This window comes from Clarias gariepinus, chromosome 12 (assembly GCF_024256425.1).
Source record: "Clarias gariepinus isolate MV-2021 ecotype Netherlands chromosome 12, CGAR_prim_01v2, whole genome shotgun sequence".
Classification (NCBI taxonomy): Eukaryota; Metazoa; Chordata; class Actinopteri; order Siluriformes; family Clariidae; genus Clarias; species Clarias gariepinus.
The window spans coordinates 28,938,838-28,961,963 of record NC_071111.1 but is presented as its reverse complement, the minus strand read 5'-3'; the positions used below and the strand labels follow the sequence as shown (position 1 = coordinate 28,961,963).

The window sequence follows — 23,126 nt, the reverse complement described above, 5'->3', positions numbered from 1 at the left end:
ACCAAAATAATTGAGAAAAATTTAATAAAAGCCAATGTCATGTATGTATTTGTGGTTGTATGGACTACTATTTTATAAAGGTTCAGAGGAAATAAAAAAAAAAAGTTAAATTATCATCGTAAATAAAAAGTTAATTTATAAATATTGTTATTGTTAATGTTTAATGTTAACTTATTTCTACTCAGTTTTATTGATTAACGTACCAGATGCAGTTACTCAGATTTACTACATTTTTTAGAGTGTATCTATCCTCCATCTGTTTGCATCTGTAGATTTCTTCTAAATTCACCAATTTATGCTATGATATATGCTTATTAGTAACTTTATTAAGCTTATTTAGTAAGCTTATTACTAACTTATTTTATTACAAGATGGCTTGGTTGAATTCCAATGTAGAATGCGGTCTGTTATTTCTTGATAAAAGCCCGCTGTGCGGAGTAGAACAGAACATGAAGAACAAAGCGTTGCTATGGACTCACAGGATTCTAACCGTAGATACGGAGTGGACTATTTCCTTTAGCGGAAGCAATACAATCGGGCTTAAATCAATAAACTCCCTTTTAATATTTTGTGTCAAAATAATTATTTATTTGGTAGGTAGGTAGCCATGTAATAAGCGGGATAATATACATTGGCAGACGCTCTTATCCAGAGCGACTTACATTTTTATCTCATTACACATGAGATAAAGGGCCCAACAGTGGCAACTTGGTGGTTGTGGGGTTTGAACCTGGGATCTTCCGAACCGTAGTCCAATGCCTTAACCACTGAGCTACCCCTGGCAGTGAACAGTGACACCAGAGCTGACACACCGTTCGCCCATAATATATAGCGATTATCCCTTACACATTAGCTAGTCTAGTAGCTCATGAGGCATGCAGTTCGCTTCAGAACTCCTGAACTGATATTAAGATATACTATTCTTCAATAAATATATTTGTTTGACAGGAAAGCTGTGCGCAAACAGGAATATATATTGTATATATATAATATATATATTTTTTTTTCAACAAAAAAAAAAGCACCCCCAAAAAAAGGGCACTTTCTCTCCAGGAGTAAAAAGGGCAGGTGCTCAAGCCCCCTTTAATCTCTATGTGTGCACGTGCCTGTGTGTGAGTGTGTGTGAATGTGTGTGAGTGTGTGTGAATGTGTGTGAATGTGTGTGAGTGTGTGTGTGTGTGAGTGTGTGTGTGTGAGTGTGTGTGTGTGTGTGTGTGTGTGAGTGTGTGTGTGTGAGTGTGTGAGTGTGTGAGTGTGTGTGTGAGTGTGTGAGTGTGTGTGTGAGTGAGTGTTGTGGGCGTGGTCATTATCACATAAAGATTGTACCTCTCCTTGGATTCATACGGATTAAATAAACTGAGAATATTTATTTTTGACTGAAGTTTAATTTAAAATTAGACACTTTTAAGTGAATCTTTTTATGGATATATTTCTCGTGTGTGTGTGTGTGTGCAGTATTTGTAGAGTTTGAGTTCATTTTAGTGACGTTTTTTAGAAAGATATTGGTGGAGAATGAGACGACTGAAAGCGAACCCTGTTTATTTTATTTTTACAAAAGCACAAGGTTTAGTGGATATTGTAAGTGACATCAATAAAAGTCGACCCTTTACAGATTTAAATGATGTACTAAACTTATTTATACAATCAAAAATAATGGATTGTTTTTATGGTTCCCAGAAAGAAATGCAAGTGGAAGCCCTGCTGTCTGATAACAGAAATCTTTTACTAAATCATAATAAACCCCTTTTTCACTAGTCGGCCCTAATGTTAGTCCCTTTTATTTTTTCCCAGAATCAGTTGTGGTTCATTTGGAGTGAACGGTGTGTCAGCTCTGGTGTCACTGTTCAGCTCAGAATCCTCAGGACTGAGAGAAGTGCATCTGACCCTGGAAACACTCGATCTGTCCTGGAATAAAGTGGAAGACTCAGTAGTGAAGGATCTCTCTGTTGTACTGGAGAATCCTCACTTTAAAGTGACGAATCTGAGGTAAGATCATCTCTCTGAGAGTCACATGACCTGCTCCTCAGTAACACACCTTCTCTAACAGTGAGACTGAAGCAAAGGTTTTACAGATCTGGCCTTTAAAAACACACGTTTTCGGGAAAAGGGATCCCACGACTTGCCGCGGTTGCGCGTGGCAAGCTGTGAAAATGCCCTTCAATACCTGTAGGGGGCAGTCGTGTTTCATTCTAAAGTATTGTGTGTCTACTGAAGCCGAAAAATGTTATGTCTCTTAGGCGCCCATTGACAGCAAGTGACAGAGCTTATAAACGTGTCAAGCTTAAACTGATATGTATTTATTCTTTATTTTAATTTAGAATTATTATTAGTAGTAGTAGTAGTTCTCCTAATTTATTATTATTATTATTATTATTATTGTAACGCACCCGCGCGTGTGTGCAAAAGGACTACAAAGATGTATAATATGTTAGCCTATAACAGTATTGTTTTATTGTTTTTATGCGCTTTAAACATAGATGGGCACTGGTGGCTCAGTAGTAGGTGATTCGCCTGCCATGCGGGAGACCCGGGTTCGATTCCCAGCCAGTGCTCAAAATGCCGGTGTTATGCGCTAAAATGCCACGATATAGCCATTACATTATCAAGTTATGCTTCAGTACTGAATGCATGTTTGCAATTGACATTTTTTTTCTTAAGCTATGAAACACATTAGCACTCACCTCACAGTTGCTATAATTTAATGATAATCATAAGCAAAAAGTGTAAAACAAAGGATTCACATTTATTACATTTTCACCCAGAGCGGGAATCGAACCAGGGTCTGGACAAGTTTATACTATTGTTTAAACAACACCACACCACGTGGAAAGCGGCAAAAAAGCGCTTTCTCCATTCGTTATTACAGGGGCGGACTGGGACCAAAAAGTGTCCCTGGACTTCCTGGCCCACAGCAGCCCACACCATAATACATTGGCTCATTAATGTAGAGATACATTTTTAACACCAGTTACTAGTATAAAAATATAACACAATCCAGAAATCAATGCTATTTAAACATGTTATTTGAAGTATCACTAAACATATATTGGGTCATATTAGTAAAACAAAGAAACGAAAAAAAAAGAACATCAAGACAAACAACATATAAATCTATAAAGACAATATTTTAAAAGGAATGGCAAAAAAACTGAACAGGTAATCTGAAATAAAATCAGTAGCAGCAGTAGCTCACGCTAGTAAACTAGTTACTTATTTTAATTATTATGGTAGTCAATATTAATACAAAATAATGCTGAGAAACATTACTTCAATTAATATTGACCACCATAATAATTACTAGCACAAGTTAATGCTGCTACTAATTTTATTCTGTTTGATTGCCATTCCTTTTACTTGGCTCTGGTAGATCAGGGGAGACGTGTTGGTCATCATCAGCATGTATTATGATGTGGGATGTGGTGCGCTGCTGGGTCCAGCCTCACTGTCCCTGACCTGTTATAGGCAGAATCTGTTCATTTGAAGCATTTCACAGCATTTACCTCTAAAGCTTTTTCTTATTTTCGCGTAACCTTTTCTTCTTTCTCCTTTTCATTCGTGTAAATTATTATTAATTTGCTTAGAAAATTCGCTGCATCGAGAAAGGATCAATATCTAAAAATTTAAAGATGCCCACGTGTGTGGACAAAGAATACAAAAGTGTATAATCTTTAATAAAGTTAGCCTAATACAATATTGTTTCCAATGCTGAAGCAAACATGATTTTGTTTTGGTCTATTCATTGAATACAACGCGACAGCGCGCTCTCAGGTGAAGCGCACCCACAGTTACTGTAATCCCCCATCTCACCTTTACAACAGGTGTGAAGTCATCAAACCGGTTTCGCTGCTGGGGGAATTCGCAGAATTGGGGGTTTTAAAACAAATTAACAAGACCGAGCAGACGTCAGAGAGGGGGTTTGGTTGGTTAGAAGTGCCGCTGACAGGGGGGCGGGAGGGAGTCTCGCCCGGGGAGCAATTCAGTGTAGAACCGCCACTGCCTATTTTCCACCCCATCACATACTTCCCGGACCTCGGACTAAACTCCGCGCCTTGCTTTTATAATGTGGAGTAAGCCTGAGATTATATTAACATGAATTATCGCCAGCCGGAACGAATAAGCGGCTCCGTCCCTTTGCCGCCTATTCAGGGAGCCTACGGAGTGAGCGAGTAGAGATAGTAGATTTGGGCGCACACCCATCACAGGCGCACGCCGTGACAGGTCATCATAATTTTCTTTAATAGTAAATAATGACCCCCGTTGCGCTGTACCACCGCTGGCAAAACCCTTATAAAATACAAGGTAAACATTAAACGAATTTACTAAACTTTAAACGCTGATTATAGGAAAGTAAAGAGGAGCAGTGGCGGACTGGCCATCTGGAGCACCGGGAGTTTTCCCGGTGGGCCGGTGGGCCAGCCCAGTCAGTACGCAAATATATGTATATTTTTAAAAAATGACGGAAACCATAACCGGAAACCATCTTTTTTTCTACGCATATGGATGCGCACGTGCGCCTCCGACAAAGAGCGCGTGTTTATGTTACCGCGGATGCGGATGTATATTTGTGTGACCGAGCATTCGTGCCGGGTTCGCTTACACACTTTGCAATATAAAAAAAATAATAAAGACGAGAGCACACAAAATCCTTGTCAACTGTTTATTCTCCTTTTTTCTAATGCAACTTCGCGACACTCTAAAACAGGACGTGCGCATGCGCCTTTCTTGCCCTTCTACGGCAAGCCCCGAGGGGATAAAACCTCACACACACACATATGCACCTCATGAGCGCCTGTGCATCTAACCTTAGCACAATATAACAAAATCAAATTAGGTCTGTTACATACGTCCCCCCCTCACAAAATAAACGTCCCCGTTTATGTACCCAAACATAGTCAGGAACAGTAGCATCAGTGAACAATATGACACTAAAAGTACAGAACACATTTCAACTGGCTTTTTTTTTTTTTTTTTTTTTTTTTTGAAACAACAGCAACATAGCAAATAGTGACTAATCCGAAAATTATCCGTTTAATAAAGAACAAAATCCTTCAAATGGTCAGGAGGCCTATGAATTCTCCCAGTCCTACTCACACTAGGCTCAGATTCTCTTACTGAACAATGTAAGTCAGACAAAGAAGTAGTATCTGTCCGGGGAGAGACAGATTGGGCTCCACTAGAAACTCCCGTCCCCAGGGGAATCGACACACGCTGCAAGTCCGGAACATGAGACGGTGTCCGGATTCGTGAAACAGGTAATGTGTATGGCCGCAACCTATTATAATGCACGACCTGTGCCTGTTCCCCAATGTCCAAAGGATTTACAATCCGATAGGTCAGTCCCACTTCACCACATGAGTCCATAACTCGCACAATCTCGTAAGGTCCCTTCCAATGAGGTGCCAGTTTCATGCGGCTCTCCACTGGGTTGTGAAGCCACACCATAGCACCCACCCTATAAGGCTGGTGACGCAAGCCAACATCATGGTACAGTTTCTCATGGTCGTGCGCTGCCTCAATGTGCATCCGTGCGCCACTGAAGGCAGAATCCAATTTTGTCAGCAGTGAAGAAAGAAATTCAGCATGCGATACCGACATCTGAGAGTCAAGAACACGAGTGGGCACCAGTACATCAGCGGGAACACGTGCTTCCCGACCATGGGTCAAGAAGAAAGGTGTGAAATGAGTGCTGGAGTGAGTCGTCGTGTTATAGGCGAATGCCACATGTTTTACATACTCGTCCCATTCTCCACTATAAGTCAACAGTGTCTTAGCTAGTTGATCAATCAGAGTCCGATTAAAACGTTCAATCATGCCATCTGACTGAGGATGGTAGGGCGTGGTGCGAGTCTTCTTAATAGACAGGAGACGGCAGAGGATTTGAACCACTTCAGCCTCAAACTGACGACCCTGGTCTGAGTGCAAAGTCTCTGGAACACCATGAAGCAGAACATAGTCCTCGAAGAGACAATGTGCTACTGTTTGTGCTGTCTGATTAGGCAGGGGATATAAATTGACAAATTTTGTGAAATAGTCTTCAACAACCAGCACATACCGATTTCCTTTCGAAGTCACGGGCAGCTCTAAGATGTCCATAGCTACCCTTTCAAATGGCCGTACTGCCTGGGATCCACCCATCGGTGCACGTTGGGCTGGAACAGGACTGCGCCGTGTCTGGCATACCTTGCACTGCTCACACCAGTTCTTAATGTCCCTGTACATGGAAGGCCAATAACAAAATTGCCTCGCCCGTTCCCACACGCGCTCTGAAGAGAAATGGGCAGCAGCTGGTGCTCCATGCAACTGCAAAAGTATGTCAGGAATCAGCACGGAGGGGACAACTATTTGGATTACAGGTTTATTTGTCAGGGGGCAGCAAACTAAGCGGCACAACAGTCCATCAAGGATAGAAAGACGGTCGAATTCAGTCCAAAGCTTCCGTAAACACTGTGAAGTCACTTGTATCTTTCTCCTGGGAGGTCTTTGGGCGTGTGTCACCCAGCTCAACGCAGTTTTAATGTCAGGGTCAGCAGCTTGCATAGCCCTGATATCTGATAAACTGCACGACAATACATTAATATGAGACATGCTCTCAGAATTTTCAAGTGAGTTCTCCGCAGTCATGTTGCCAGTGGAATCTTTGACTTCAGAGGAATGTGTAATGTCTGTCTGATTAGAACTCACCACATTTACTTGAAATGCCCTCCCAACTTTGTTCTGCGCCACATTCGTGTCAAGTGTCTCAGGGCGGCGAGAAAGCGCATCCGCGTTCTTGTGATGTCGGCCATCCTTGTGAACAATGACCCAATTCAACGGATCAAGCTCCAGTATCCACCTCGCTCTTCTCCCCGTTGGGTCATCATCAACTGACATTCGCCGAAGAGCTAAGAGTGGACGATGGTCTGTGATAATGGTAAATGAGGAAAGTCCAATGTAGTGCTTGAATTCCCTTACTGCCCACACAATCGCCCACAACTCACGATCAAAAGTGGACCAGCGTTTCTGTGTAGAATTAAGTGCTCGGCTGGCATATGACACCACATGTTCACGTCCATCTCTGTCCTGCGCGAGAACCGCACCAACTGCCAAGTTTGAGGCATCAGTATAGATTTTAAATGGCACCCTGAAGTCGGGTAATATCACGACAGGCTCAGATGATAACACATTTTTTAGGTGATGAAATGATTGATCACATGTATCGTTCCATATGAAGGGCACATTTTTACCAACGAGTTGGTTCAGTGGCGCAGCAAGCTTTGAAAAGTCCCTGACAAAACGTCTATAATAAGAACACAGTCCCACAAAGGCTCTCACCTCCGACGGAGAACGAGGAACCGGCCAGTTCAAAACTTTGTCAGTGTTCTTAGGGTCGGGCTGAAGACCCTTACAAGAAACTACATGGCCCAGGAAAACTACGTGATCCCTGGCAAGGTGGCACTTTCGTGGGTTCAGTTTCAAACCTGCAGACTGGATCCTCAAAAACACCTCTTTAAGGCTTGACATGTGTTCCTCAAAGGTTTTATTGTAAATCAAAATATCATCAAGGTATACCATGCAGATGTGCCATGGGAGCCCTCTAAGGACAAGCTACATCAAACGTTGAAAAGTAGCCGGAGCGTTGGAAAGGCCCATCGGCATAGATCACCACTGATATAGGCCCTGTCCCGTTGTAAAAGCCGTCTTTTCCCTATCCTCCTCTGCAACTTCCACCTGCCAGTATCCATTAGAAAAGTCTAATGTGCTGAACCAGGCAGCGCCTGCCAGCGCGTCCAATGTGTCATCGACTCTGGGCAGTGGATGAGAGTCTTTAATAGTCACACTGTTCAAACGTCTGTAGTCCACACAAAAACGCCATGCGCCACACTTTTTTTTCACCAGGACAACTGGCGATGCCCAGGGACTACAGCTTTCCTCGATCACACCATCCGCAAGCAAATCAGCTACTTGTCTTTCTATTTCAGATCGTTTATCAGGAGATGTACGATGAGCACGCAGTTTAATTGGAGCCTGTTCGCCAGTTCTTATGTGATGTTTCACCAGCTTACACTTTCCAGCATTCTGTTTGGAGGAGCTGAAAATGTCATGAAATTCACACAGCATGGCATACAATGAAGCCCTCTCCGAGTCAGAAATAGGGGACTCGTTCAGTGATATAGGAGGCACCGCAGTGGACGAAGTCACCGCAGCTACATCAACCGGGGCATGAAACAGTTGAATATCCGATTCATCAACGGAGTATAACTCACCCAGGTGCATTCCTTGTTTTAATGAAATGTCATGTCCAGTAGGGTTCAAAATTCGTGCCTTCGTTAGTCCATTGTGAACTCCTGCCAGCGTATGCGCTACTATTAAATTAGAAGATGCTGCCACATTAGGTTCTAGATATCCAACAAAGTCACCTGTCACATGAGCCGCATTGGGTAGACATACTTTAACTGGCACCACTGTCTCACTGAGGGGCGGTAGATTTGTCGTGGTCGCCAGTGACACATTGCAACATGTCGGAACAAATTCAGTACTGTTAAGCAGAGGAACTGTGATGTCCCACAATTGGAGTTTAGCATGGCTGAGGTCCAGTAATGCGTGATTCTTCAACAGAAAATCTCAGCCCAGCAGCACAGTCTGTGTAGTTTCTCTCAGCACATGGAAAACATGCTGCCATGACTCAGTTCCTAGCTGGAATGTTACGGTGATAGTACCCAGTGTATCCAGCATTTGTCCATTCACTGCATGTGCAGAAACATAGTCCTTTCTCAGTGGGCGATTACGAAGTGTAGGGATTGACATACGAAAATCTGCACTCATAAGGGACACACTGGAGCCAGAATCGACTAACATCCGAACCTCCACACCTTCAATCACTCCTTTCACATACGACACTAACAGCTCCTGATCAGTCTCAGAACTGAACTCATTGTCTTTTAGCACAGAATTACAGTCATCTTCATTATCAGTATAAAGGCCCATAGGAAAGATAGCTGGCGTTTGGGCCGCAACATCAGCTACAGTCCGTTTTCCGGCTGATAGTGGCGCTCTTCTCTGCCAGGTGACCTGAAATGCACTCCCCTTTTTCTTGAAGCATCCTCATAGCTGTTCCATCTGCGGGGGCCGGGACTCGGGCTGCGTCTTGTAGAAGACAAAGGAGGGTGTGATTCTTTATAATTACGCACATCCATACCTGACGCGTGCTCATCCCTGTGCTGAAACTTCCTCTCAGGTGAGCGGCCTCTCCAAGCACCATCAAAGACGCGTGACTGACACCCTCGACCTCCGCAGGCACACTGACACCTTCCATTAAACTGGGAGCGGCCTTCATCCCACTCATCCCTTGCTCTAGAACTCACTCTGGCCTTCAGTTTCTGATTCTCATCACCCAAGCGCCTCAATTCCATTCTCATATCCCTCATTTCCTCAGTCAATCGATCCATTGCTCTGTGTAGTCCTCCATTATCAGTCACAGAGTAAACAGCAGCCACAGCTCCTACATCACTAGTACTCCCTGCAGCACTACCAGTCATGTAATCAGTCTTTATTGCATCTCTAGCATTCTCACACCGACCTGCAATTATCACAGCCTCCTCCAAATCCGTTGCTCCTTGTTCATGACATTTAGCTCTGAGCATAGGATCCAAACCAGCAAGGAAACGACGAAATCTTTCCTCCCTCTGTGCTCTTTCGCCGTATTCAGGAAAGGCCTCGTCCACCAGCCTACTGATTTCTGCCGCATACACTTCCAAACTTTCCTCCAGAGCACGAGGTCGGGCTGATAGGCTGGCTCTGAAGCGATCCATAAATTGCCGTTGACCAAAAGCTTCCTTAAGCCGTTCTTTGGCCGCTGTATAATCCGCCTGAACAGTATGAGCAAGGCTGTCCCACAAAAGAAATGCCGCGTTAGTCAGCCGTGTCGGTAAAATCCGTGCTAGTTCATAATTCTAGGATGCAGTGTCATCTCCCTCTGTAAGCGCTTTCACAGCGACCTCGAATTGCCGTGCCCACATAAAAAACTCTGCTTCTCGTTACCGGAAAACGGCGGCGGCAACTCAATCCTCACGTGTCTGTTAATCTTATCGCGGTCCCTTCTTGAAAATAATTCGTTCTCTTCCTTACACCACATGATGGTCGCGCCCACGTTAACTCGCGCGTGCTAACTCCGCTAAGAACTTTCAACTATAAACTAACTAGTTAAACACCCGCCGTCACACAGACTTACGTAAACGCTAATAAAACAAAACCGCTGCCACCAATGTGACCGAGCATTCGTGCCGGGTTCGCTTACACACTTTGCAATATAAAAAAAATAATAAAGACGAGAGCACACAAAATCCTTGTCAACTGTTTATTCTCCTTTTTTCTAATGCAACTTCGCGACACTCTAAAACAGGACGTGTGCATGCGCCTTTCTTGCCCTTCTACGGCAAGCCCCGAGGGGATAAAACCTCACACACACACATATGCACCTCATGAGCGCCTGTGCATCTAACCTTAGCACAATATAACAAAATCAAATTAGGTCTGTTACATTTGTAAAACAAAGAAAAAAGGAAAGAACAATAAGACAAACAACATATAAAACTACGTATAAAGACAATATTTTCAGTGTAGTAGCACCAGTCTCACAGAGACCCAGGAGGCTTATAAACAGTTTGACAGCAAAATGGGACATTTTCTCATTTCTCATGCTAAAATATATTATTTACAGGCTGTTAGAAAATATTCTGTGCATTGTGTCTTACTGAGTCACAAGAGTGCTAAAAAGCATTCATCATTCAAAGTTATTCATATCAGTGTATAGTTAGTGTGATTTGAAAAGTGCTATAACTCCTGCTACAGTTTCAGCCCAGTGGAACAATCTGACTACATGTGAAGTGCCATGAAAAATTATTTGCCCCTTCCTATTTTTTTTTCTTTGCATATTTGTCACACTTGTATAGGTGGAATTTTACCTAAACACTTTAGGTGAGAACGTATAGGTTAATATGTATAGGTGAGAACAGCTGATTCACACTTGGGGAGAGTGAATAATTTGCATTTGAATGTTGTCTGGCATTGTAAGCACACGCAGTGACACTAAAAGAACAACAGGATTAATAGGAATAGGAGGCACTAAGAGGAGGATTTAAATTTAGACTATAAAAAAATTAACCTGCCTCTATTTTTAGGCGTGCCAGCTGCCACTTTTTAGTTAGAAGTTTTCAATACAAATCTTATAATTCCCACACGACATGCTGTTGAGCATGCTGTTTTCACCCCGCGCTATAAAATATGAGTACGACGGCCATCCGCGGACAGCAGCTCCTGCCTCCGTCCGCTTGCGCTGGCTCTTCTTTGAAGTCCCTGGGCCGCGTTCCATTTGCCCCGCTTGCATGCTGCACTTCCGCGTTGTGTGCGCGCGTCTCACTCACACCACGTAGTAAAATTCACTGTAAACCAACAAACCCAGAGTATCATAGCGCGGATTGGAAGCCTGTGATCATTAGCAAGGAGAGCTCTTCTTCACCATTCGTGCCTAATTCCGCAGCCCCGCTTCTTCGCATATCTGAAGGAGAGGCCGCCTAACTAGTGAGCGAGAAGCGATATTGATTTGGGCGCACGCCGTGACAGGCTGAAAAAACTATTGTCCTCAAAAATGTAACAGATGAGGACTCTGATTAATGTGCAAAAACTGTATAATAAAACTATATAAGACTACATGCCTTTATAAGACTCAACTTTTATTTAAGCACACTCACAATAATGAAAAAACGTTGTGATTTTATAAATGTTTGAAAGCAAATAAGCTGCGCTGTTCTGTATTGTTTTTGGTAAACTTGAGCGCGTCAGAAAATGAACGCAAACGTTTTTTTAAATGGTCAGAGTCGGTCTGCTTGCTGTTTTCCTGACGCGTTCATAATCATTAGTCTACTTCTGCCGGTGCGCTCTGGAAAACTCCATGCATGCGGCTGAGCGCTGATTAAAACTATGGAGTAAATTAAAGAGCAGAATCATGATGCCGAATCGAAGTCCTGAGCCCAAACCTCATTTAAATTAAATGAACAAATATTATAAGTAAAAAAACAATAGCCCACGTTTAGAAACCGTTTATAAATTCTTTCCGACATGAGTTGGCCCGGTGTTATGCGCAGAGCGCCGGGAGATTTCCTGAAGCTCCAAAATCACTGGGCATTTTTTCTAAATAGATGCTATTGTTAATAACTGATAGAGGTTTGGGGCTGTATACACACGCATTTTTAAGGGGTTTAAAATAAATTAATAAGTCCGAGCAGACCTACATGAAAGGTGAGAAGTGAATAACTGAACGCGCTGTCGCGTTGTATAAACTGTACAACACACGTTTATCAACCTTTTGATAAAAATGCTGCCTTTTGTAAAGTGAAAGTACTTTACAAAAGACAAACTGCTTTATTTCAGTCATAAATTTACAATCACATCACATTCCAGCTATTATTTCCAGCCGTGGTTAAATAATGGATTAAATAATTATTAAATGCTGGACACAAACAGCAAATATGATGATTATTATAAAAAGCCTGAAGAAGTTCGTGTTCATAAAATAATATTTACTTAATAATATAATATATATATATAGTTCATTCATGTCTTCTGATGATGTCGACACATTTTTTACGTTTTAAATAAGATATGTTGGCATATTCACGAATCAGGACATTCGCATAGTTAAGACTATCAGATAGCCTACTATCAGGAAATTAAATTTATTTCAACACCATGTAAACCGAGACATTGCCATGTCTCTCACTGTTTTGTCCCTGTTAAAACATTACAAAAAATATATAAGAAACTTATTAAGAATTTTAAAGCACGAATTTGGGCATCTCATTTCATCATTATGAAAATAATATGAAGCACATATACACACATTTATCATGAAAGATCTGTTGTAAAACAAAATAAAATTCATGTTTGCTTCAGCATTGGAAACAATATTGTTTTAGACTAAGTAATTATACACAGTTCTTCGTTGTACAGTACTTGGTCCGGCTTTTAGATAAAGTCCTTCCATGCGCCAACTGGCGGATATTCAGTGAAGCACAACACATTTATTTAAATTCCCGAATGTTGCTAACGGCAAGTCGCGGCACGCCACACACTTAATTGCGGCATCTCGCGGGAAAACACACGCAGTCTTAATGGCCACATCTGTAGGTTCAACATCACTCACACCCAGATTTCCCCCATGGGCCAGTTGACGCTGCTTACTATTAGATTTTTTAATCAGAAATGAAAATGTTCAGAACAACCCTCTTGCTCGCCTTCCCACTTTATTTAGGACAGTTTCACATATTAACCTTAAAAAATGCTTCGGACATTTTAGCTTTGAGGAGTTTTGGGACTAAACCATTTTGATCATCTTACATAGCAGGAATTATTTATTGTTGCACTCTCTGGTATCACCCAAATATGCATTGGTTCTCTTCTAAGTCTGGTTCCTCTCAATGGTTTCTTCCTCATGCCATCTCGGGGAGCTTTGTCCTCACCACAGTCACCTCCGTCTTCTTCTTTATTGACCAAATTCATAAATTGGAGCAAAAAAATACTGTATATCCTCTTCTAGTGAAAGATTTAAAAAGGATCTTAAAAACTAATTTTAAAAACACTTTTTTTAAGTAAATCCTAAGCCAATATAAACATCTGTTGAGGAAGAGTGTGCCATTGTGTTTCTCTACAGGTTGCATGATTGTGGTGTCTCAGGTGAAGGCTGTGCTGCTCTGATTTCATCTCTAAAATCAAACCCCTCACACCTGAGAGACCTGGATCTGTCGAAGAATAATGTAGGAGACTCAGGAATGAAGTCTCTTTCCACTGTACTGGAGAATCCTCTCTGTAAACCGCATAGTCTGTGGTAAGATCATCATACTCACATTCATGCCTGAATCTCTAGTGTAAAAGGAGCCTCTCTGACTAACTATGACGATATAACTGAAAGGGATTTAAATTTGTGTCCGCGCTTTGTCTTGTGCTAGTTTTGCTTAGCTCGGGGAACAGACACAGTATGTTTAATATGATGAATCCTGAGTGACGACTCTATGCAGCTAGCAGACGGTTGGTTTAGCCTGTCTGTCTGCTCCCTGGTGTAGCGTTTTAACAATGATAATGACCATGAATAGCTTCCGGCATTCTTCATCATTAATACGTAGGGTTTACATACTAAAGACAACGGATGACGGTTGCATTGTCCACCAATTAATATAGACATTTTAATGTGGACACAATGCCAGCGCATCCTTTATCATTAATAAGTAATTTTTTAGCTCTGGGTCAGAGTTGTATCGAATCTTTAACGATTCGGGTTAATTTGATTAATTGAATCAAAATTTATAACGTACACTATATTGACTACCCGTCCAGCGTTTAGCACAATTTAGTTTCTGGTTATCACATGGCCGACGGCTATAACACAAAATCTAGTATTTAGCAATTTATGAGCAAGGTAACACGATCTGGGCAAATGTTTAGACTTTAAAATACATGACCAAGACAACAGTTCTTTATAAAGAAACGAGAATTTATTTGACTAATCTACGATACATGAAACTACACTACTTGAACGCACGCACGCACACACACACACATACACACAAACAGTTTGGCAAGTGAAAATGAATGAAGTTATTCTAGTACTGGTTACTAGATCAACGAAAGTCACAAGAGCAGAGTCTTGGGTTTAATCTTACGGTATAGTTATGAAACGAGCACCAACTTCAGCAAGGTATGCAGCATTGTTTGTTTACTTGCGTTATGTTTTGTTCTCATCCGTTGGTTCGCCTCCAGCGAAGGGAATCACTGCGTTGCTGATTGGTTGGTGCGCTGTTGTAGGGATGACGTCAGTCGGGAAAGCCCTTCGGTGAGGCGTTGGTTGCCTGGTTTCCGATGGCTGCGCTCTGGAACTTCTCCTGAGGTTTCCTTCGTTGCGGGACTTTGGAGTTCTGGCACGAAGTCTGGTTGAGAGTTCTTGAAGAGCGGATGATGCCAGCAGCGGTGGCGCAGCGTCGCAAGGGCGGGAGCCCGAGCTGCTTGGAAGATGTTGTAGGTCGCAGTTGTGATAACTTCTCTTCTACTTCCTTACTGTGGACTTCCTGAGGGTTTTTGTCCCTTGGGGGTCAGTCCGTCCCACAGGTGATTCATCCAATCGGATGTGATTGCAGGGCTTAGCCACACCACACGTGGTTCCTCCTTCCATGCATAAATTAGCCAGGTGTTTCGGCTGTCACGTGTGACCCATCTGGTTGGAGTTTTTAATACTTTATAAAAAGTCATTTTGCATGAGCTCTGTTCATGCTACCAATTACCCATGTTCACCAACATTCTTGAAATAAAGCCAGCTTGAGATTGACACCAAACATTACATATCTTACCCACTCATTCCTTCCTTTATCTAATAAAAAGGTTTGTAAATGCTGATTACACCTTTAACGTTATGCAGAATAATCAAACATATACACAGGAATAAAAGGAACTGAGTAAATATATGTAAATACGTTTTGCCCTACTGGCACACTTTAAAGATGTTTAAAATAGTGTCCATGCCGTATGCCTTTGTTCATGGAAAGGCATGTCTTCCGGAGGTCAAGAGACTGTCCAGGTGTGATGAGGCCTCTTCCTCCCCAGCTCGGGGTGGAGCTGTAAAACTGTCTTCTTTGTTTACCGGATCGCCGATTTACACCCTCGGTTTCAGGGTCTACTTCAAAGCATCTGGCCTTGTGGAGTTTCTTAGTTTTATAGACGTCCCCCTTAAGATAGCAAACCAGATAAGGTTATCAGGATGGTGCCATGCATGCTGGAAGAGGGTGTTCAGGAATGTGATCCATTGACTGTTCTCTCTATGGGAGCCCTGTTATTCGCTACACTGGCCTGGGCTCTGGATTGTCACCGATTTAACTGGGCCTCTTCTGAGACTATGAGCTATACTACAGGAAATAAGAGCAGCACCTTCCCGAGTGGGATGGACACCGTCCCGTCCTAACAGGCCAGCTTTACCCTTAAAGGTCTTCCAGTTATCTATAAAGCCCACATTATTTTCGGAGCCCCACCTGGACATCCAGCGGTTCAGCGACCATAACCTGCTGTAAGCTGTCACCAAATAACATTGGGATGGGGCCAGAGACATCGGACATCAGACATCGCCTCCGCTAATTTAAACACCTCTGAAAAGTTACTCTTACTAACCTCTGATTGACGAAGGTGTATATCAGTAGCTCATGAATGTATCACTATCTTAGAGAGCCTATGCTGTCCTAGAGCCCTAAGATTATCTGCTATATTCGGTGCTCTGGCTCCCGGTGTTGGGTAAATACATTTAGTAATTTAATTACCTAACACCTAACCACTGCTGCTGAACCCCTAAAGGCCTGGCTAATTTTATGTGCCTCAGTAAGAGTCTCCTATAACCAGAGCTCTTTCAGGTTTCACAGTGGGTGCATCACTGAGGAGAGAAAACCTGTTGGACATGTGAAGTGTGGAGGAGGTGTGCTCCGGTGGGTTAGCCTTAGCGTTAGCTTTGACTGAGCGAGTATGCGGCTGAGTCGTCACCCACTCGGCCCGCTGTAAGAGCTCTAATGTCGGAGTCGAGGGCTGGCATTCTTCACCTGTGGCACCCAGACTTTCTACTACAGGAGTAGAGTCTGCAAATCATGCCGGAAAAGTGTGCATTTCAGACACCAGTGTTCATGAAGGGATAACAATCTGACAAGGTGTGAATGTTGTGTGTACAATGAGTGTGTAAGAACGCTGCTCAGCAGGAGGGAATGTAGTGGGTGCAGTAACATCATGTCAGCTTCATGAATGAACAGTGCTAGTGTAATCTTCCTAAAGACACTAGATAAGGTGAATGAATTTTTTGCGAGTTTTGTGATACTGGCTTCACTCACACTGGTGCTCTCAGTACTCCAACTAAGTGCAAAGTAGCTCTTTTTCTCTTATGAAAAACTCGTCAATGCAATTAAGAAAATTTCACTTCAGTGTAAATCAGCACTGGTCAAACATGTTTGGTTTAGACTTCCGGTTGAGCTTTGATGGAGTAGGACGTAAGTTTGGGAGGTCCCACCGATTTTGATTAAATTGTTATTAATTTGCGCTTTTTGTCCATAATTTTAGTTCTGTTTTATTCTGTAGTTCGTTGAGTTGAGAGGTTTTACTCGGAACTGCGTAAAATGGCAGCAAAATATATTAAAACTCGCAGTACTGTTCAAACACAACTGAGGCCTAGTTTGCAAACCGCGACCACATCCTTGAGTGAGGCGTCGTCACCTGTAAAGCCCCCTTCGGGCCAAGCTAATCCGGATATGGATGCTCTTAAAGTCGAGTTGTTAGCCTCGCTGAGGGAAGATATCGCCGATATTTCTAAAAAAGAACTTCAGGATACTCTCGGTGATGTTTTGTCTATTATTAAGTTCGACTTGCAAGCGGTGCAGACGCAGCTGGCGATCGATAAAGCTGCTAATGATGCTATCGTGTCTGAGCTAAAAGGTACGGTCAGGGAGATGGAGCACGCGCTTACTGTGTGCTCGGACGACATAGCCGAGATGAAAAATACTATCAAGTGCCTCACAGCAAGCGTAGCCAAGCTGGAAAATAAATGTGAAGACTTGGAGTCTAGGTCGCGCCGTAACAATGTTAGAATAGTGGGAGTACCGGAGGGCCCTGACACGTGCACCACTGCGGCCGTGGCCTCCTTGCTAAAGGAAGTCTTTAATCTGGAGAAGAAGCCGCTTTTGGATCGTTCTCACAAGACCCTCCAACCCACACCTAAGCTCGGCGACCGTCCACGAGCCATTGTATGCAGGTTTCATTACCATACTGACTGTGTTGTCATTTTATGGCGCACTAGAGAACGCCGACAGATTAAAGTTGGAGACCAGACCATCTCAGTCTTTCCTGACTACACTGCCAAGATAGCACGCGCTCGGGCTGCATTCAATACGGTCAGGCAGCAGCTCCGCGGCATTGAAGGTGTTCGGTACAGCCTGTTTCATCCAGCACGACTTCGCATTACATATAAGGGTGTTGAGAAGGACTTTGTGTCAGCAGAGGAAGCCAGTGATTATGTCAAAACTGTGATCTCTGAGTGAGCATTAACAGCCCCTCAGTTTGGTGCTATAATGCTGCTAAGTGTTTACGCTCTCATTAGGGTTAACACTACATGCGCATTTTTTTATACTTTTTTTTTTTTAGCGTGTTGCGCTAGTTACAGTACGGTACTGTTTCTTTGCTTTTTTATTCTCACTTTTATATAATAAGACTAAATCGTATATTATACTCTTGTACTCTGGATTAGTCCAGCACAATCTTTCTATGCTTACTGTGCTTACTATTTGCACAGGACTTGTTTATTTGTATTTTTACGTATTTTTGTTGTTTTGTTGGAATGTTCATCTTCTAAGGAAACAATATTCTGTACTGTGAGTTTTTGATATAACGTGTTTATAGTTACACGCACACTGTTATACAGTCGGTGGGAGGTTTTTCTCTCGCTTTTGTTTGTTTTGTTTGGGCTCCAGTTAGTCTATTCACTTTAGTGGATCATTTTTGCTGTCTCCACTGCTGTCTCCTTTGTTCTGTTATGTGGAGACTTTGGGTGTATTTGTGGGAGGGTGTCCCATTTCGTCTCTTAACGACCACTGGCATTTTGCCTGTTGTGTTTTTTTTTTTTTTTTTTTTTTAATGGTTAGTGGCAATATAGATCCCAGCATTGCTGGGTCAGGCATGCCTCTTAGATTCATTAGTGGAATGTCAGAGGTATGGGTAACCCTGTTAAGAAATCTAAGGTTTTCACACTTGAACCGTCTAAATTCTGATATAGCATTTTTACAGGAGACTCACCTTCGCATTAAAGATCATTATAGGTTATATAGCCCTTGGGTAGGTCAGGTCTTTCACTCAAACTTTAATTTGAAAGCTAGAGGAGTTGCCATTCTCATTAATAAGAAAGTTCAATTCTCATCAACCAATGTTATCGCTGATAGGAATGGTAGATACATCATTGTTGCTGGTACCCTAATGCAAAAAAAAGTTTTGTTGGTAAATGTATATGCCCCAAATTTTGATGATGCTGAATTCGCTAATAGATTGCTGAGTAACATCCCCTTCTTGGATACCCAGCTGATCCTAGGTGGAGATCTGAATAGTGTTTTTGATCCAATCTTGGATCGATCTAATCCTCGTAATCTGACTCCATCATCTATGTCTAAAATATTTTTAGATTTTATGAAACAGAACGATCTTATTGATCCATGGAGATTTTGCAACCCTTCAATCAAACAATTTTCTTTTTTCTCTCAGGTGCATCATTCTTATTCCAGGATTGATTACTTTTTTATTGACACAACTCTTAATTCGTGTGTTAATTCTTCTGACTATTCTGGTATTGTAATATCTGATCATTCACCTCTGCTATTGGATATTCAACTTTCTACCTCTAAATGTAACCCACCAGTTTGGAGATTTAACTCTCTTCTTCTGGCAGATAAAGAATTTATTGAATTCATTTTAAGTTCTATTGAGGATTTCTTGTCCTTCAATCAAAACGATTCAGTTTCATATTCTCTGCTATGGGAGACACTTAAATGCTACCTGAGGGGTCAAATTATTTCTTATTCTGTTCTTGCTAATAAAAAGAATAATGCCAGGCTTAAAGAACTTACATCTGCGATTAGTAACCTTGATTAAAGTTATGCACTCAACCCTTCTCCAGAATTACTGAAGCAGCGTCTTGATTTGCAAGCAGAATTTAATCTAATGTCAACTAAAGAGGCAAAACGCTTGTTACTACGCAGTCGTGGCTCATATTATGAATATGGCGACAAGGCAAGTCGCTTGTTGGCACATCAGCTACGACGACAAGCCACCTCGCGTTTAATACCTAGTATTAAAAACACTTATGACACGATTACCACAGATCCCTTTGAAATTAATTCTACCTTTAAAGCATTTTACGCATCGTTATTTTAGTCAGAATTTCCTACGGACAAAGCTAAAATTAATGAATTTCTTCATAATCTTTCAAACCCTGTTATTGATACTAATATTGCCGGGCAATTGGACTCCCCATTTTCCGTTAAAGAAGTATCAAATGCTATTACAGCTATGCAGTCTAATAAAGCCCCAGGCCCTGATGGGTTTCCAATTGAATTTTATAAAACATTTATTGGTAAACTGGCACAATTGCTTTTATCTGTGTTTAATGAATCCTTGTAAAGGGGTTCATTACCACCAACTTTTACACAAGCCACTATAGCGCTGCTTCTCAAAAATGACAAAGATCCAACCTCCTGTGGTTCCTACAGGCCATTATCTCTGCTTAATGCCGATACAAAGGTGTTGGCTAAAGTGATTGCATCTCGCCTAGAGGATGTGCTTCTGGGTATTATATTTGAAGAGCAAAATGGCTTTATAAAGGGACGTCAATTGTTTTTAATACTCGTACACTCTTTAATGTTATTTACTCAAAGCATCTATCTGAACTTCCCGAACTTTTGAAATTTTAGTTTCAGTCGATTCCCTTATTTTTACCAAAACATTTTTTGTCTCACTGGACAAGATTATTGGTTCTTTCATTTGGGGAGGGAAGTCACCTAGGGTTTGTAAAACTTTACTGCGGAGATGCAAATTCAGTGGAGGACTTGCATTGCCTAATTTTCTAGCTTACTACTGGGCTGCTCACATCCATAAACTTTGCTACTGGTTAAAATCTTCTGGTTCTGAATCCTCTTGGTGTAAATTGGAGCTACCATCCTGTAAGGGATCTCCTATACCGGCTCTGCTCTATTCCTCTTTACCCATAAAACCCTCTCTGTATACTGATAATCAGGTGGTTCTTAACACACTCAAGATCTGGTTTCAGTTTAGACGGCACTTTAAATTTGTAAGGGCATCTTCCTCGGGTCCTCTAAACGACAACCATTTGTTTCCCCCATCACTCTTGGACTCGACATTCTCAGTGTGGAGTGACAAGGGTATAAAACAATTTAAATATTTATATGTGGATGGTGTCTTCGATAGTTTTGCCAATTTGTCATCTCGTTATGGTCTCCCCATTACCCATCTGTTTCGCTATTTTCAAATTCGAAATTTAGTTGCCAAGTGTTTCCCTAGTTTCCCCTCTTTACCTCCAGAACAGCAGTGGGAAACTATGCTATCATTTATTCCTAATCATAGAGGAACCATTTCTAAACTCTATGATTCTATCCTGTCTCTTAGTAACCACTCAAATGTTAGGCTTAAGTCTACATGGGAAGGGGAACTGGGAATTCAAATACATGAGGAGTCCTGGGAACAGGCTATAGCGAGGGTACGGTCTTCCACCTCTTCTGCTCGTCTTGGACTTATTAAATTTAAGGTCATACACAGGGTACATTTCTCTAAGTCTAGACTTTCTGAATTGTATCCGGATGTGGAAAACAAATGTGATAAATGTCATGGCTCTCCTTGTCACCTTAGCCACATGTTTTTTCTATGTCCTGAGCTAGAAGATTTCTGGACAGGTTATTTTGCTGTTATGTCAACTGTTCTTGGGGTAACTCTCCAACCTTGTCCTCTGATTGCTATATTTGTGATTCCTGATCGCTCACTTACACTTTATTCTACACAAATGGATATCATAGCTTCCACATCCTTATTAGCGAGACGTCTATTATTGTTGGAAGTCTGCTAAACATCCTACTATCTCCCAGTGGCTTTAAGATGTCTTTTTTTTTTTTTTAAACTTGAAAAAATTAAATATACGTTAATTTACAAATTAACGTACAAATATTTTTTTTTTCACAATTGGCAACCATTTATTTCCTATTTTACTAGTCTAGAGGTATTGCCTGATTAAATGTATACCTGTTACTGTTATATTTATGTAATGTGTTTGTTGGTTGTGTTGAGCCGGGGGGGTGGGGGGGTAATCTGTTTAGTTTTTTTTTTTTTTATATATATAAATATATTTATTTTAAAAAATTAAGAAAGGTAAATTGTATTTCTAACTGCAAATACTGTATTGTTTTCCTTTTTTTAATGAAAATATTTGCAAAAAAAAACATGTTTGGTTTAGAACACTGGTGTACCATCAGGTTTAAGGATTTTGGAACAAAGTTAATTTTCACACACACACGCACTCTCTCTCACTCACACACACAAACACACACGATATGGGGTCATAAATAATGGAACAAACGGCTGACAAGTAATTACATGGACAGGTGCGGCCGGTTCCCTCATTACTCCATGATTAATTAAGCAGATCAAAGGCCTGTAGGTGGTTCTGAGTGTTACATGTGCAATTGGTAGCTGTTCATTCAAACCCTCAACATGAAAAGCCTGTACAAGTGATGAGGTCATTAGGCTAAAAAAAAAAACAATGTACCTGTCACTGAGAGCTTTGGGAGTGGTTAATATAAAATGATTCATGTTCATGGTGAAGAAGAACCTCCTGGGTTAACCTGGGATTCACAGCTGTGTTTAAGGTTCTGTACAGTGACACTGAGAGTGCAATGAAAGCTAACAGTGGTTTATGTGAACCTTTTAAAGTCTATAGGGGTATTAGTCAGAGCTGGTCGGTCCAGCATGCTATACTCACTAGCCATAGGAACTTAGCTGTTTAAGATAAAAAGTAAAATCTTCTGTCCATCAATACCAAGCTTCTAAACAACTTAGCATGAAGACACTTAAAGGGAGAGTCTTAAATATCTGGGAGTGGACCTAGGAGACATTAACCATGTAAAAAAGAACTGAGAAGGCAAGTCGAGAGAATTAAAGAAAGTTGAATAAATAAATAAATAGAAATGGCTTGTTCCAAAAAAGTCGTACAAAGGAAGAACTTTGGTTATAAATCATTGCTATGGTACAAACTAGGCTGCATCAATCCACTTCCCAAACTAGTAGCGGCTCTACAGGCCATGTTAGTGGATTTATACTTGTAAAGTGTTTTATACTTACTTTAATTTCTTCACCTGGAGGACATACTGTAGCAGCAGGGATAGGGGCGCGTACGTAGGGAGCCTACGGAGTGAGCGAGGAGCGACAACATGTTGAGGCGCACGCCCATTATAGACGCATGCAGATGTTTTCAAAGTAACGTAATTAATAATCTGATTACTTTTTACATGTAATAATCAGTAACGTAATCAAAG

General features: G+C 41.6%; 1 protein-coding gene across 1 annotated transcript in view; it reads left to right on the top strand.

The window, feature by feature from the left end:
• The window catches only part of LOC128534524 (NACHT, LRR and PYD domains-containing protein 12-like), a 149,829-nt gene that overhangs the window by 41,109 nt on the left and 85,594 nt on the right, over positions 1–23,126 (top strand). The window contains exon 5 of the mRNA XM_053508978.1: positions 13,685–13,858. Within this exon, the coding sequence (XP_053364953.1) occupies positions 13,685–13,858 (174 nt within the window). The remainder of the gene's footprint in view (positions 1–13,684; positions 13,859–23,126) is intronic.